Consider the following 17330-nt stretch of genomic DNA (forward strand, 5'->3'; position numbering starts at 1 on the left):
GCCTCTTGTACAGTTGAAAAAGGTGATAGGACTTGGCCAGTCATATAAACACCTACGTACCCTCTGTAGATAGGACAAGAATACCAAGGAAGACAGACAGGAAGTTGTTCCCATTTCCTACACAACCATTGCCTATCTACAACAGGCAATGGTAGATAACCCAGGTCCCTTTTCATGTCATTTTTCTCTCAGGACTGATTAGCCTGGAGCTTGTTGAAACAGTTTTGAAGCATTTTTTAAGAAGAGATAATTTTTTGTGTAAATCTGTGTGCTAGGAATATCCTAGCAGGTGTAAGGTCTAAGGTAGTGTTAGTTGCGAAAGAAGCAAAATGGATTATGAGAAAAGAGGAGAAAGAAATATATTCACAAGGACCACTAGCCGTGGCTTCAGATAATGTGTCTCAGCTGTATAGCACATTGTACCTAATTCAGGTACGATCCAATCTGGGGCCAGTTTATTCTCTGAGTCTTGGATCTGAATGCTTTTACATTTTTAAAATATTTTGAAATTTTAGAGAATCAAGAAGAAAAAACTGCATCCATAATCCTATCCTTCTAATGAAACCACTGTTATTTACATATACAATACTTCCAGCCAAATCTTTCCTTTTCTTCTGTGATTATTTTTATGTGTCTAGAATTAGAAAATGTCTACGTTTTTGTCTCCTGCTTCTGTGAAATGTCTTTCAGTGTGTCCTTAGAAAGCTGGCTGAAGGACAAATATTGGGTGGTAGATACTGCAGTGCGTTAGCTAAATTGTCACTCCTGTGTGAAAAGGAACTTTGTGCTGCATGCTGCTTTTTTCTCAGTTGGTGGTTAATATTTGTGTACTATTACTATTAAGTGATGAATGGTCTTTAAAATTATGCTGAGTTTGAGGAGGATGGAAGACTTCTGAGAAACTCCTCTGTGCTTTTCAGAAATGTCCTGATCTGTGTGGCTTGCATTTATCAGCTGCTGCTTTCAGACGTTCACTTATTTTTTTGTTCGTTTCCATTTAAGTGAGTCTTTTCTGACGTATATCTAGATATATTTTCTATGGCAAAGTAATCAGCTATCATCAGTCTTCATTCTGATTGACAAACAAAGCAAGCTAGCTCTGTGGGTATAAGAAATGGTATCAGGTAAGATGAAAATAGCCTGAATTTTCATTGGAGAAACTTTTTTGGAAGAGTGGATTGATGGAGTGGTTCTGTTTTATTTTGCCTGAATCAAGTAAATTCTAGTACCATTATAGTCACTTATCGTTTTAATATGGTTCATCCTATCAAGACGGAATTATTTGAGAATTTCTTTGTGACTCACAGTGTAATGAAATTTCACCAGTTTATTTTGTTAAAGGTAGGAATTTTTTTTTTAAGTTGGTGGGTGTTTAGCTAAATGAAGTGGCTTCTTAGGAATGTGTATAGGAGAGAGGAGGGTCATGCAAATTGGGATGCATTCTTTCATGAGAATCTTTAATTTCAAATATGTACCATCTGTTGGAAAGGTTAGATGGTCTGTATCATCCTTGTTATTTAATCCTGAAAGGTTAATGTGTTTTGCTCTTTTATAAAAATAGGCCTATTTCATAATAATAACAATAACAGCTTCATAGATATATTCTTAATATTGCCTATGTCAGTTTTGTTCATCACTGTCTATTCAGAACCTCCTATAGTACCTGGCAATAGCAGGCACTCAGATATTTGTTGCATGGACAGTGTTGGTTATTGTTAAATGCAGATTGTTGTTTTCATTGTTATTGTTATTGTTAATTTCATTTGCTATATTATGTGGTGACGGTTTACTTGGAATTTTTTATTTATTTTTATTTTTTTAATTGGGGAATATTGGGGAACAGTGTGTTTCTCCAGAGCCCATCAGCTCCAGGTCGTTGTCCTTCAATGTAGTTGTGGAGGGCGCAGCTCAGCTCCAAGTCCAGTTGCCGTTATTAATCTTTAGTTGCAGTGGGGCACAGCCCACCATCCCATGTGGGAATTGAACTGGCAACCTTGTTGTTGAGAGCTCATGTTCTAACCAACTGATCCATTCAGCCGCCCCTGGAATTGTTTCTTAAGTTACTCTAAAGAGCCAAGTTGCTTTTATAACTTTAAGGTTCTATGTTAAAATTTCTTGAATATGTTCTCTCAAAGCTTTAGCCTGAATGACTTTTCTGAAATGTTTTTTCTTTCTAGAATGACAATAGACTTCAGAAACAGTAATAATTTTAATCGAGTAGAATCACTGTTGACTGCAGTTTTCTGGGGCTAATGTTATAACTCATTCTCATAGGTTGCCATGGGTAGCATGGTAAAAAGTTGGGAGGTTCAGTAATTAGTATAAATTTAAATATTCTAAATTTTATTGGAATAATTTGATAATGAGAAAAAGTATTTGATTACTAATTAATTTGTATGTTAATACATAAATATAATTTCTCTTTGCTAAAAGAAAATATATAATCGATGAGCATTAAAACTGCACAAAGAGAAATATCTTAAATTATTCTGTTTCTGTTTATTTCAGGGCTGAAAACAGAGTGAAATCACCTTTCAGAATTAAAAGACGATCAAGAAGACAAGATGGGGACTCCTGGTTCTGGAAGGAAAAGAACACCTGTGAAAGACCGATTTTCTGCAGAAGATGAAACTTTGAGTAACATTGCCAGAGAGGTGTGTCTGGAAAACCCCCTCTCAACACTGACATGCACAGATGAATATGTTGTAAAAATGCTGGGGTGACAGAGAGATAGTTTCAGAATGCTTACTATGAATAAAATGTTTTATCTGGCCTCTAAAATACTATATTAGAATAAAATATAGTTAATATTTCTTTACTTGGATATATAGTCAACTCATCTAAAACTACTTTTTCATTTTATTTTTGTGGATTATTTGAGTTAATGTATTGAAATGTATACATTAATTGAAAAATGTATTGAAATTTATAATTAATCTTCAACATTGAAACTTAAGGTAATTAGAACCTTGAAGGTATGATAACTATATTATAGAAATGCCCATTGGGCTACATACAGTTAATATATTCCAGGAGACACTGTATAAATGTTGACAGAAACAATCCTTATTTGGTATCTGCTAGATTCAGTGTCTTAGCTGTTGTTTTAAATCTTTCAGTGGAATTTTTATGTTTAATGTTTAGCTACCCTGTTTCCCTGAAAATAAGACCTAGCCAGACAATCAGCTCTAATGCGTCTTTTGGAACAAAAATTAATATAAGACTGGGTCTTACATATTATGTTATGTTATACAAGACCCAGTCTTATAGTAAAATAAGACCGGGTCTTATATTATGTTCTATTTTGTAAGACCCAGTCTTATATTATAGTAAAATATAGTAATTTTACTATAATTTTAGAGCAAAATATAGTAATACTCCAAAAAGAAGCATTAGAGCTGATTATCCGGCTATGTCTTATTTTTGGGGAAACACGGTAGTAACTGGGCTTCTGGAGCATTTTTGTTTTGGTTTGTTGACAACTCAGAAAAAAGAAAAAAGGGGAAGGGTTGTCACCTATTGAATCACTGGCAACATTTCCTGTTGCATATTGGAAATTTAAGATAACTCCCAGCTGTGATTTCTTAGTGAGGTGCCAACTTTGTTTCAGACTCTAACTCTATCTGCAGCTGTAGACTTGACCATAAACTAATCTGATACATGAATTGCTTAGAAAACAAAACAAAACAAAACAAAACAAAAAAGAATTGCTTAGAGTATCGTATTATTAAATTGTATTCTTTTGGTGAGAATTATTCCCTCATCACTTCCTCTTTGTTACTCTTAGTAAATAACTCATTTAGGACTAGTGCTGTTTCCTTTTGACATATTACACAGTATTTTTTTGACCCAGCTTTTTGTTATATTTTTTTCTGTGGTAAGCTACTCAGCTTTTGAATTAGAAGTGAAATTCCGTAGGAGGATATTTGAAGCCAAGAAAAGTTATCTAAAAACTGACGACAAAATTTTGATAAAATTTATATTACGTTAACAAAATTACTTTAAAAAAATCAGGAGCTATTTTTAGATAAAAAGGTAAAAGGTTTTTAAAAATTAGGTAAATAATACTTTACAACAATCTTAAGTATTTGCATGAATGAAGTATTTTGGAAGCCACATGGTTTTAGTTGAAAATTGAAACTACTCAAAATGTTTACTTCCAAAATTGGAGGGATATGTCCCAATTTCTGTAAGGGGAGAAAATACCAGTATCTTCTAGGCTCATTTTGTACTGTCATTAAGTATTTGAACTCTTATTATGTATGATCCTTCATTTACAAAATTGGATAACATTCTAACATCTAACACTTGAGTGCTTACTATGTAACAAACACTATTCTAAGTATTTAAAAGGCATTAATTAATTTAATCTTTACAAAATTCTGAGATTAGTTTTATTATTATCTTCCTTTTACAGACGAAGAAACAATTGCACAAAAAAGTTAAGTAACTTCCCTAAGGTCACATAGCTAGGAAATAGAGGAGCTTGGATTCAAACACATGAACTCTGGCTCCAAAGTCTGAGCATTTAACCACATACTCTGCTATATTATTTCTGAATCTTTTCCAACTCCTTCATTAATAGCTTATTTTTCTTTAACTTTATGATTTTGAAAGCACTTTCACATTTGGGTTCTCACAATGCCTTATGAGATAGATAGGATAGGTATTATTCTTAGCCTTATTTACAGACGTGGAAACAGATGAAGCGGAGAGATAAATGTCAAAAGGTATCAGAACTGGGGCTCAAATTCAGCAATTTAAAGCCATTGTTCATTTTACTATACCATACTTTCAGAAGATGTGGGCTTTGGAGACGTATAAGTGTGCCTTTAATTCTCTATTGCTTTCTGGTTGAATAGTTCTGTTAGACTTCAGTTTCCACATCTATGAAATGGGAATAATACTGTGTTCCTGTCTCACTGGGCTGTTATCATGATTAAAGGGAATAATGCCTGTAAACCTTTAGCACAGTGTGAGGCTTGCAGTAGGCTATTTTGTTGCTTATTAATAAGTTGAAATAGAAAGTGAGAATAAGATAAAATAGCCTCCTTTTATAAAAATAAATTTATTGAGATAGGGGTTCTAAAACATGGTTGATCATCTAGAATCTCCCAAGGAGCTTTTTCAGTGTACAGATTCCCAGTCTGTACCCCATACTTCTAAATCTGAATCTATGAGGTTCATCTCAGAAATCTATAATTAAATGCACACACACACACACTCCACACTCCCTAGGGGAGTATGATGGATTCTGATGGCCCGTCAGGTTTGGGAACCATGTACCAAAATACACAGAAGATCCTATCTGGCGGGTCATTTTTAAAAAATTGAGGTATAATTGACATATAACATTAGTTTCTGTTATATAACATAATGATTTTATGTTGGTATATATTGTAAAATGATCACCACAATAAGCCCAGTTAATATCCAACACTGCACATAATTACAATTTTTTTTCTTGTAATGAGAATTTAATCTGCTCTCCAAGCAATGTTCAAATATACAATACAGTCACCGTGCTGTGCATGACATTCCCAGGACTTGTTTATTTTATAACAGGGACTTTGTACCTTTGGACCACCGTCACCCATTTTGTGGCCCTTCCACCCCCCACACTCTGGCAACCACCATCTGTTCTCTATGAGTTCTGGGGTTTTTTTGTTTTGTTTTTTTTAAAATATGATTTCACAGTTGTTTTACTCCCAGGACATTGCTATTTTGCTATGAAATAACAGTTTAACAGTTTAATCCAGTTACTGTTATTATAAAAGGATGTTAAAAATCAGTAATTCTAGTTTTCGTTTCTGTCTTCAGAGTTCTGAATACGAACATGCCAACTTTAGCAACTTGGTCAAAAGGCTCAGCTTTAATCTGAAATGTGAAAGGGCCAGATTTTACTATTAAGATTTAAGACTTTATTTACACAATAAGTTCCTAATGTGGGATATAGTACTTTTAAAACTTTAGAGGACATATGGTTAGAAGTTTTAATAATTCCTTCATATGTTCCTTGTGAATCTTCCTCTTTAAAGTTTTCATAACCAGTTCTTTTTTCCTTTAATTAATTAATTAATTAATTGAGGTGTACTTGACATACAACATTACATTAGTATCAGGTCCACTACATAATGATTCGATATTTGTATATATTGTGAAATGATCACCAAAGTAAGTCTAGTTAACATCTGTCACCATACATAGTTACAGAATTTTTTTTTCTTGTGATGAGGGCTTTTAAGATCTACTCTCTTAGCAACTTCAAATATGCCATATGTTATTAACTGTAGTCACCCTGCTGTACATTACATCCCTAATTTATAACTGGAGATTTGTACCTTGTGATGCCCTTCACCTATATGACCTACCCTCCACCCCTGCCTCTGGCAGTCTCTTCTCTGTATCTGTGAGCTTGGGGTTGGTTTTGTTGTTTTGTTTTTGTTTTTAGATTCCACGTGTCAGTGAGATCATTTGGTATTTGTATTTCTCTAACTTATTTCACTTAGCTTAATGTCATTAAGGCCTTCCATGTTGTCGCCAATGGCAAGATTCCATTCTTTTTATGGCTGCATAATTTTCTACTGCGTGTGTACACACACACACACCGCATTTTCTTTCTTCATGCATTCATTGATAGACACTTAGGTTGTTTCTATATCTTGGCTATTGTAAATAATGCTGCAGTGAACATGGGGGTGCATTTATCTCCTTGAGGTAGTGTTTTTATTTTCTTTGAATAAATACACAGAAATGGAAATGCTGGGTTATATGGTAGTTCTATTTTTACTTTTTGGAGGAACCTCTGTACTATTTTCCATAGTAGTTGCACCAATTGATATTTCCACGAACAATGCACAAGGGTTCCCTTTTCTCCACATATTTGCCAACACTTATTTCTTGTCCTTTTGATTATAGCCATTCTAACAGATGTGAGGTGATATCTCATTGTGGTTTGGATTTGCGTTTTCCTGATGATTAGTGACGTTTGACACCTTTTCATATATCTTTTGGCCATCAGTATGTCTTTGGGAAAATGTCTATCCAGATCCTCTACCCATTTTTAAAAATCAGGTTGTTTGTTTTTTGAGTTGTATGAATTCTTTATATATTTTGGATATTAACCCCTTTTCAGATACATGATTGGCAAATATTTTCTCCCTTTTTGTAGGTTGCCTTTTTATTTTGTTGATGGTTTCCTTTGCTGTGTGGAGGCTTTTTAGTTTGATGTAGTCCACTTGTTTATTTTTGCTTTTGTTGCCTTTTCTTTTGGTGTCAAATCCAAAAAATCATCTCCAAGTTTGATGTTAAGGAGCTTACTGCTTATATTTTCTTTGATGAGTTTTATGGTTTTGGGTCTCATGTTCAAGTCTTCAATCCATTTTGAGTTAATTTCTGTGTATTGTGTAAGATAGTGGTTGCGTTTTTTTCTTTTGCATGTGGCTGTCCAGTTTTCCCAGCACCATTTATTGAAGAGACCGTCCTTTCCCTGTTGTATATTCTTGGCTCTTTTGTTGTAAATTAGTTAACTATATATGCGTGGGTTTATTTCTGGGCTGTCTATTGTGTACCACTGATTTATGTCTGTATTTATGCCAGTACCGTACTGATTTAATTACTATAGCTTTGTAATATAGTTTGAAATCAGGGAATGTGCCGCCCCCAACTTTGTTCTTCTTTCTCAAGATTGCTTTGGCTATTCGGGTTCTTTTGTGGTTCTATACAAATTTTAGAATGGTTTGTTTTATTTCTGTGAAAAATGCCATTGGAATTCTTGTAGAGATTGCATAGAATCTGTAGATTGCTTTGGGTAGTATGGCCATTTAAACAATATTAATTTTCTTAATCCATGAGCATGGAATATCTTTCCATTTACTTGTGTCTTCTTTCATCAGTGTCTTATAATTTTAAGTGTACAGGTCTTTCACCTCCTTGGTTAAATTTATTCTAGGTATTTTATTCTTTTTGATGCAATTGTAAATAGAATTGTTTTCTTATTTCTCTGTCTGATAGTTTGTTATTAGTGTGTAGAAACTCACTTAATTGTCCATTCATACATTGGATGGTTGGCATTCACAGAAAGTCCTTAATTCATATTTTCTCCAGTAGGATCATCCCTTTCACACACACACACACAAAATTACCTTACATTGGAAACAAACAAAAACTGATATCCTTTTTACAATTTAAAAGGACAAATAGCTTAATCTTTTTCTGTTTTAGTTAAATCTTAAGAGTTTAATTTATCTTTCCTCATTTCAGATTGCCTTTTGAAGTAATCAGGGAATGCCATAAATAAAGAGAAATAACCCTTTTCTCCTGCTTACCATCTGCTTAAGTTCCCACGCTTCTCAATTGGCCCCAAATCAGGCAATGAGGAGGAGGGAACGAGGAGGAAAAGAAACAAAAGGCATGAATATATTCCTCAAACTCTATAATTTGCATGTGAAAATATAGAACTGGGTGCATTTTACAAAACTGATACAATACACATGACATAAATTTACTGTTAATCATTTCTAAGCATACAATTCTGTGGCCTCATGGACACTCACATTGTTGTGCAGCCATCTTCACCATGATCTCTAGAATGCTTTTCATTTTGTACAACCCGAGTGAATTTTAAAAAGATGTTGAAAAGTTTGAAGACTGCTCCATAAAAGCAGGAATGTGGATGGATTTAGAAGTCACGTGACGTCTGTAGTAGGCAAGTTGCTGCTTTGCTGGGGAAGCAGGGGCTATCCTAGGTATCAGAAGAGCTCAGTGAAGAAGGTGTGGGAAGGGATCACCAGCAAGCTCTCTAGAGCAGTAGAAGACCAATCTGGACCTTTCTTGTTCGCTTAGTTTTGATTGTTCCACACGTTTGGGGCAAATGCAATTAGACAGTTGGCTTTCACTGAAAATTACCCGAAAGCACAAAGTGTTTCAAACTGGGGAGCCTTAGGCAACCAGCCTAAAAGTTGGACAGTGAAGAAGGCCAATAGGAAAAATATCGACTCATTTGAAATATGGTGTTGGAGGAGAGCTTGCTGGGTACCCTGGACTGCTAGAAAGATAAACAAGTGGGTTCCAGAGCAAATTAAGCCAGAAACATCACTGGAGACAAAAAATAACAAAACTTGAAGCCATTTTACTTCGGTACATCATGAGAAGTCCGGGTTCTTTGGAAAAGAAAATAATACTGGGGAAAAGAAAAGGCAGCAGGAAAAGAAAGAGACCAAATATGAGATGGATTGGCTCCATATGAGAAGCCATAGACATGAGATTGCAGGAGCTGAGCAGGGCTATTGAGGACAGGACATTGAGGACGTCACTCATTCATAGGGTTGCCAGGAGTCAGAGCCAACTCAATGGTAGCTAGCCTTTCAAAAGGAGAAAGATGAAGGTAGGATGAAAGCCAGTTATGCGGCCTTACTATAGCCAGTTTGGTGAAGGTTATGGTGCGTGTTTTATGAAGAGAAATTGAAGCCTCTTGAAGGGTTTGCAAACAGTCTTTTTAAGGCATCACCAAAGCCTGGAATAGTACTGCTTTCTTTGTTTTAGAGCTGAAATTATGAAGAAAACATCTCTTCAAATGGAAGTCATCAGAGTGATGCTTATTTTTTTGACTTGATGATTTGAGACTCCTTCCAGCTCTAAAATTCTGTGATTTCTTTCAACATCCAGGACTTGAAGAAAATTCATGCTCATCATGCACAATTCTCTTAAACTTAAAGAATCACTAACAGGCATAGAAACTGATCATCTTTTATAGAAGTTGGACTCTAGCAAACAGAGTGTTCAGAAACTTTATGTTGAGAGCAGAATTTACATGTGTACACATTCGGTACTCACGCCTACCTGTAACAGGAAGGAAGAAAGGAAACTCTATGGCTGTTGAACATTTGTGGCTGTTAGAACTTTTGGATTTCATTTTTTTAAAATAGCTTTATTGAGATATGATTCACATAACGTAATTCATCCATTTGAAGTGTATATAACTCAGTGGTTTGGGTATATTACATTATTAATTTTTTAAATTGTTAAAATACATATAACAAAATTTGCCATTTTGACCATTTTTAAGTCTACAATTTAGTGGCATTCATTACATTCACTGTGTTGTGTAACCATCACCACTATCTATTTCTAAAATCTTTTCATCACCACACACAGAAATTCTGTAACCATTATGCAGTAACTTCCCACTTCCCCCCTCCCAGCCCTTGGTAACGTCTAATCTACTTTATACCCTTGAATTTGTCTATTCTAGATATTTCATATAAGTGGGATTATACAGTATTTGTCCTTTTGTGTTTGGCTTATTTCACTTAGCCTAATGTCTTCAAGATTCGTTGACATTATGGCATGTATCAGAACTTCATTGCTTCCCTCCTTTGTAAATATCTGCATTCCTTTATGTGACTGACTAATATTTCATTGTATGTATGAACTATATCTTGTTTACCCATTTATTTGTTAATGGATATACTTTGTTGGATTTCATTTTGCTGCCTAAGGAGTAATAGCTATTCTAGGCATCTGTTAGTGAAAACCAAAAACTTGTGGGTTTTGATTCTGGATTAGCAACCTGAGAAGAAGTATACAAAGGGAAGAAGTGTGCTCAGTTTGAAAGTATAGTCCAGTGTTCTTGTTTTATGGAATGATAACCGTAATTCCTCGATAGATCTCCTCGTAGCTATTTCGCCATTTTATTTGAGTAATTTATTCATTTTTAGGCCATAACAAATTAAGGATAAACTTTTGGCAAGGGCAGCAGCTTTAAAAATGCAAAGAATTACCATAATCAGAAATAATTATGAGCATTAATATCATCTTTCATTTAAGAAACTTTTTTTTAAAAAAAGAACAAATTTTGAATGTCATTCATTCAGCAAATGTCTGTTGAGCATCTTCTTGCAGATGCTGTGTTAGGTATGGAGGATACGGAATGGACAGGACCAGCACAGTCATTTCTTTTATGAAGCCCAGCTTCTAGAGAAGAAAACAGTTACATAATGGACTAGTTCCTCAATTTTCAGCCCCTTTTTTTCCCCTCGAAATTAATGTCTACATTTAGTGTGGTAATTTCATGTCTGAAATTGAAAGCTGTGATTGTCAATGCATGTCACACCCAGTGGCATTCTTAGCCTTGAAGAAACATAGTAATATATTTATTTACAACTATGTTAAGTGCTTCGAGTGAACAGTAAACGGTTTCCTTAGTATGTATGACAGGGATTTGACAGGCTTTGGGATGGCTTCCCTGAGGAAGCGCCCTTTCAACTTGAGTTTTGAGTGATGGATGGAATTCTTTGGGGGAAAGGGAGTTGTCAGATATTGTGGAGAGCTTTCCAGTCAGAGGGATGAATGTGTGACAGGCTTTTAGGGCTGAAAGAGTATTGAGAATCAAGGATTAAGAATAACAGCAGCTAACATTACTCAGGTCTTGTTATATACCGGGTGCTGTTCTAGGTACTTCAAATGAATTTCATCCTCATGACAGTTCTATGAGATGGTCTACTATTCTCATTTTATCCATGATGAATCCAAGGCATGGAGAAGTGAAGTGACTTGCCCAACAGTTACTAGAAAGGGGCAGAGCTGATATTTGCACTTAAGCTCCTCCTCTTGTAATTGTTGTGCCTCCCATAAGATTGTCGTTAACAATAACCTGCACAGCAAAGAGGAGAACAGCCAGACTGTATAGGCCCGTGGTTCTGAACGAGGGTGATTGTGTCCCCCAGGGGTTATTTGGCAGTGTATGGAGATGTTTTTGCCTGTCATAGCTGGGGGAGGGATGTGCTACCGGCGTTGTAGGTAGAGGCCAGCGATACTGCTAAAACATCCTGCGGTGCACAGGACAACCCTCACCACGGAGAATTATCCGGTCCAAATGTCAATAGGGCCGAGGTTGAGAACCTTGATATAAATTCTTATGGAATGTGTTTAGGATTTTGGTCTGTGTCCTAAGAGCAGTGGAAAAATTAAATGTTTTGTGTAGGGATATGACATGATCAGATTTGTGCCTGAAAGGATGCCTTGACTGTGGATGGATATTATGTCAGAAAGAGGCATCAGTGGAGGCAGGGAGACGAGTCATAAGATTTGCAGAGGTGGCCTGGCCTGGAGTGAGGGCTGTGGGGGTGGTGAGAGGTGGTTGGAATGGAGAGTGAGTAGTAGATGCTCAGTGTGTGGGTCTGGGTGGGTAGCAGGGCGGGGAAGTTTGGGTGTGTGCATCAGGGTGGGTAGTGGGGAACAGGAGAGTGGGGAGGAGGTTTGGGGAGGGAAGATCGTGAATTTATGCTGGCCCGTGTTAAGTTAAGCTGCTTGTGAGGCATCTAAGTGGAGATTTGGAAGAGGCAGATTTGGGGAGGGATATAGATCAAGAACTCAAAGGAATGGTCTGGGCTGCAGATAACAAACACTTGAGACTTGTAAGCATGTAGAAGGTTATTGAAATTAAGAGTATGGGGAATGGCCAAATAGCTCAGTTGGTTAGAGTGCGGTGCTCTTAACAAGGTTGCTGGTTCGATCCCCACATGGGCCACTGTGAGCCGCGCCCTCCACAACTAGATTGAAACAACTACTTGATTTGGAACTGATGGGTCCTGGAAAGACACACTTAAATAAATAAAAGTTAAAAAAAAAAGAAATTAAGAGTGTGGATGAGATTGTCTAGGGAGAAAGTATAGAGTTGAAGATAATCAGCCCTCAGGGTAAGCCCTAAAGAACTCCAAGATTTCAAAGTCAAGTCTCTAGTCTTCCTTAATTCAGTACCGTTAAGTGTTCTCAGTGGTGGTACACAAATTTCTAAAAGATTATGAAATGCGAGTTCTTTTTTCAGAGTTATAAAAAGTGAATGTTTTTCTTTCCATTTTTACCCTGTTAAAAAAAAATCAAAATTCTCTCCTTTGTACTTACTGCTTTTATTAGACAAATCCTTTGGAAGAGTAAATCTAAGTTGTTGTTTTTAGTCATATAGGATTCCTTCTCTTGGCATTTGTGCTGATTAAGGGAGAATTATTGAAGACTTAGTTGTGTATTAATGTGACTGAAAAATATTTGGTGTACTGTTCACTGACATAATGTTCACCATTCCTGTCACTGACAGGAATATTGGGGAAAAAATTCAAATAGCACAATGTCATTAACTTAAATGTGAAGACAAAACTGGCAACACCTTTTTTCCCCCCAAACGATTTCTGCTAGGACTGTGATTCACATTTTCTTCTTTGGTTAGCTGTGTCATTGCAAATCCAAAGCTTCACTTTTCCTGTGCTATCTATCCATTTATTAGGTTGTATTCAGACCTCAGTAATAAAGTCCGTAATCTTAAATTCCCTCTCTTCTAATGTTTTACTGTCAAAAGGTCTCCAAATAAAAGAAAGGTATAGTTTGAGATCAGAAGAAAATGAGTTGAACTCCCTAGATTTTATCTAATACATACTGGTGTTGATGCCCAGAAAAATTTAAATATTTGGTATTTAATTTCATAAATATCTGGTATTTAAGCTTCATAAAAGGTGGTTAAACATAATTACATTGTAAGGTCTAAGAAAAATGGTATGTACCTAAGGTTTTCTACTAAAGGGAAGTTGCTAGGAAATCGAGTAATGATTTTTATTTGTTAATTTGGAAACCATAGCAACACAAATATTATGTCTCTTAATTTGTCTTTCAGGGTTCTTTTAGCATGAGTGTCATGGAAGAATAAACAAAATTAAACACAGTCAACTCTGAAACTCTGAATCTTAGCAACCTGAATTAGTCATTTTCCTTGACTATTTCACTTTCTAGAATTTTCTATTTCAAATTTATTGAAATTAAAGCATACTCTGTGAAGGTTCAGATTATACCCTATGTCTCTTACTGATGCTAGTTGCATGGGTTTTATATTATGGATATACATGCAGGCTGGAAATTCCAGACTTGGCTCAGTTAAGCACATTTCTGTCAAATTACGAAAATTAAATTTGCCTCCCTTTAAAACTGTCACATGATCACAGTAGGATAAAAGTTTTAAAACTAGAGGTTTTCCTTTTTTAAAAGGCATTTGAGTATGCATTTTCATGTACTATTTTTCTTTTGAAAAATACTAAATGCTGAAAGGTTTTGATAATAATATAGGTATCCATAAGTCCACCACCTAACATTAATTGGTGTCAACATTTTGTGATAATTGTCTCAGATATTTCCTTTTAAAAAGATAGGCAGGAGGGAGAAGGAAGACATAAACCATGTTTAGTGTCTACAGGGCCAGCTTTCCCCCACCAACAGGGAACCACTGTCATAAAATAATAAGATAGGCTTCCTGTCCATGTTCTAAAAGTTCTAATGTCTCTATTGTTTTATGAGTTTTTGTGTGTTACTTCCTAAGAGCTCTATAGGCACAGGTGTGTGAACCATCTAGAACCTTGTGGGAAACTGCCAGAATAATAGTGCAGTATGACCAGAGAGAGGTTGGGGAAAGGGAGGAGATGATGCTGGAGAGAAAGTAGGGGCCAGTCATGAAGGGATTTGTGTGCTGTGCAGTTTAAATTAGGTTTTGGAAGTTGTGGTGAGCCATCGAAGGGTAAAACGCTTTCAGATTTGAATTATACTATAATTGTTTTCGCCACCATGTGACTGGTGGGTGGCAAAAAACTAGTTAGGAAGTTGCTGTAGTCATCTTGGAGTGAGATGATGAGAGCGTGAATTAAGGCAGTGAGAGTGGGAATGGAGAGGAAAATTTGGATAGAAGAAATTGTAAAGGGCCGATCTTGATGCGAGCCAGGTAGTTGAGATTTTAGTGACTGAATGTGGAAATCATGTAAGACTAGGGAGGAGCCATATGATACTTTATTTCGGTTTTTGGGTAATGGGACAGCAGATGATGGGAAGTAAAAAGAGAAAGAGGAAGTTTATGGGAAAGATAACTTCAATTTGTGGTATATTGAGTCTGAGGTTCCAGTGGGACTGCCTCAGTGTTTAATAGCCAGTTGGATTAGGACTGTGGGAGAAAAATCTGGATTGGACATGAAGATTTGCAGACTGTCAGTATCACCTAGGGAGGGAGCATAGAATGAAAAGAGTGAGATCAAGCCTGGAAGCTTTGGTTATATTAAAATAATAAGGAGCTAGTAGAGAAAAACAAGCCCACGAATGATTCTGAGGGAGAGAGCACAGAGAGTCAAGAGAAAAACCAGGAAGATTCGGGAGTGGTTAGTGATGTTGGAAATCCAGAAAGGACAAGTGAGATAAGAATAGAAAAAGTTATTGGGCTTGGTAGTTAGAGGTTATTAGTGACTTTTGCATGAGCAATTTCGTTTTCTTTCTTTTCTTCCTTCTTTCCTGCCTTCCTTCTTTTCTTTCTTTCTTTCTTTTTTTTTTTGCATGAGCAATTTCAATAAAGCGATTTGGGCAGAAGCCAGGCTGTCGTCATTGGAATATAGTGGGAAGTGAGAAGGGAAATGTGAGAAAAGTTGGCTATAAAGAGAAGACAGGGCAGAATTGAACCAGGAAGGATTTGTCTGTTTGTTTTTAAAAGATGGGAGAGACTTTGAACCTACTTATGATGAGAAGAACAAACCAATAGAGGGAGAGAGTGAAGACAGAAGAGAGGTCAGATAGTTGGGCAAAGTCCCTGCGGAGGATGGAGCTTACATCAGAGTATGGAGCACGTGTGTGTATGGATGTATCAGGAGGGACGTATATATAACATAATTCTCTTGCCTTTGAATCTTTGACTGATGCATTCAAACTTAAAAAAAAATAAACATAACCTTTGTTTTCCCCCGAAACCGTAGTTCCAAATGAAATTTGACTTGTGGGTAATATTCCAAGGAAATAGTCAGCATGCCCTGTGCATTGGACAGATCCTGCCTTACTTGTAGACCCACTAGACAGATGGAAGATTTATAATAAGATTGGCCTCAGTTGAGTTTCTGATTTGAAATGCCACTGGGAGCTACAGCAAATTTATTTTAGCCCGTTCTCCTGTGTTTATTTAACCAAAGCAGTAACAAAATCCAAATTTAAAATTCAGAAAGTATAAGGATACTTTTGTGTAGTGGGCATCATGAAACATATCATGACTAATCATATTTAGGATGTTTCCTCTCGCTTGTTCCTTGATGTTTCAGACAGATTAATTCAACAGTCTGGAATAGAAAGGATGGGAGGAGAGTTGAAATGAAGAAAGTGAGGTTAGAAATAGGTAACAAAGAATTCTAGGTGAAAGTTGTAAGAGCCTGCTCCAGAGAGGGGGAGTCTGTGGGAATGGAAATTAAATGTTGGATTCAAGAGATACTGTAACGGAAGATTTGGTGAGGAAGTAGGAGGCCTTGAGACCTTGGGTTTTAAACAAGTGTGACAAGGGTTTCATTTCTGGAGACTGGAAAATAGGGAAGCAAAGCCTATTCGCTGGGGGAAGATGAGGTTGCTTTTATTCATTCTAAGTTTGTAACAAGAGACCCACTAGACAGAAAAGTAGGTTTTGGTTTGGTTAGAGCTTGAGGTGCTAGCTTTGAGTCATTCTCCTTGGCTAATAGTTGAAAATATGGAGTTAAAAGATGGAAGGAAAGGCTGTGTACAGTAAAGGAGTGTCTGCATTTGGGGTAAAGTCTTGGTCAAGGAAATAACAAGAATGAAGGGTACAGTTTCACAGAAAAGAGAAGAGAGAATCTATGCTAAGTTGAAAATCTTAGGCTAATTCGTCCAAAGTAAACTTTTACTATTTGCCTAAGGATATGTTCTGATACTTGGGGTTTAAAGATACGTTGTGGCAACATGATTAGGAGTGTTGAATTGAGTCAGATTCTTAGGATGTGGATCTCAGCTCCAGTGCTTGCTCACCAGGGGATGTTGGGCAAGTTACTGAACCTTTCTATACCTCAAGGGGTTACTTTGTGGATTAGAGGAAAATAAGCACCTAGCTTTGCTACGTAAGCGCTCAGATGATAGTAATTATATTAGTGCGAGGTCTCATCGTCCCCGTTCTTTTGAAAGGTTGAGTTTTCATTGTGAAAGATTATTCATTCTGATAACATTATTTAATTTGATAAATATTAAGATCAGAGGTAAGGTTCCCCCTTAACAGAATTACCAGCTTGAACTGGATCCTGATGTACTGCCATATGTTTAATCATTGTTTCCCAAATTTGTGCCATGGAGCATCATCCTTGAAGAATTACTTAGGGTTTATTTAGTAGTATGGTCAGGTTAAGTCTGAGAAATGCTTTTTTATTTTATCTTTTTTTTGGAGATTCATAATATACATTACTAAAGACTGGTTTAAACAAAAGTTTAACCTGACATTTTCCAAACTTACTAGATCATAGAATTCCTTTTCTTGTTTTACATACTGAATT

The 17330-nt window shown here is 36.2% G+C and overlaps 1 protein-coding gene across 20 annotated transcripts in view; it reads left to right on the top strand.

Moving 5' to 3' along the window:
- The window catches only part of LRRFIP2 (LRR binding FLII interacting protein 2), a 101143-nt gene that overhangs the window by 13307 nt on the left and 70506 nt on the right, over positions 1–17330 (top strand). For all 20 annotated transcript variants that reach the window (XM_033132388.1, XM_033132383.1, XM_033132385.1 and 17 more), the window contains exon 2: positions 2509–2654. In XM_033132388.1, the coding sequence (XP_032988279.1) occupies positions 2565–2654 (90 nt within the window). In that variant the 5' untranslated portion in view covers positions 2509–2564. The remainder of the gene's footprint in view (positions 1–2508; positions 2655–17330) is intronic.

This window comes from Rhinolophus ferrumequinum, chromosome 17 (genome assembly GCF_004115265.2).
Source record: "Rhinolophus ferrumequinum isolate MPI-CBG mRhiFer1 chromosome 17, mRhiFer1_v1.p, whole genome shotgun sequence".
NCBI classification, from domain to species: Eukaryota; Metazoa; Chordata; class Mammalia; order Chiroptera; family Rhinolophidae; genus Rhinolophus; species Rhinolophus ferrumequinum.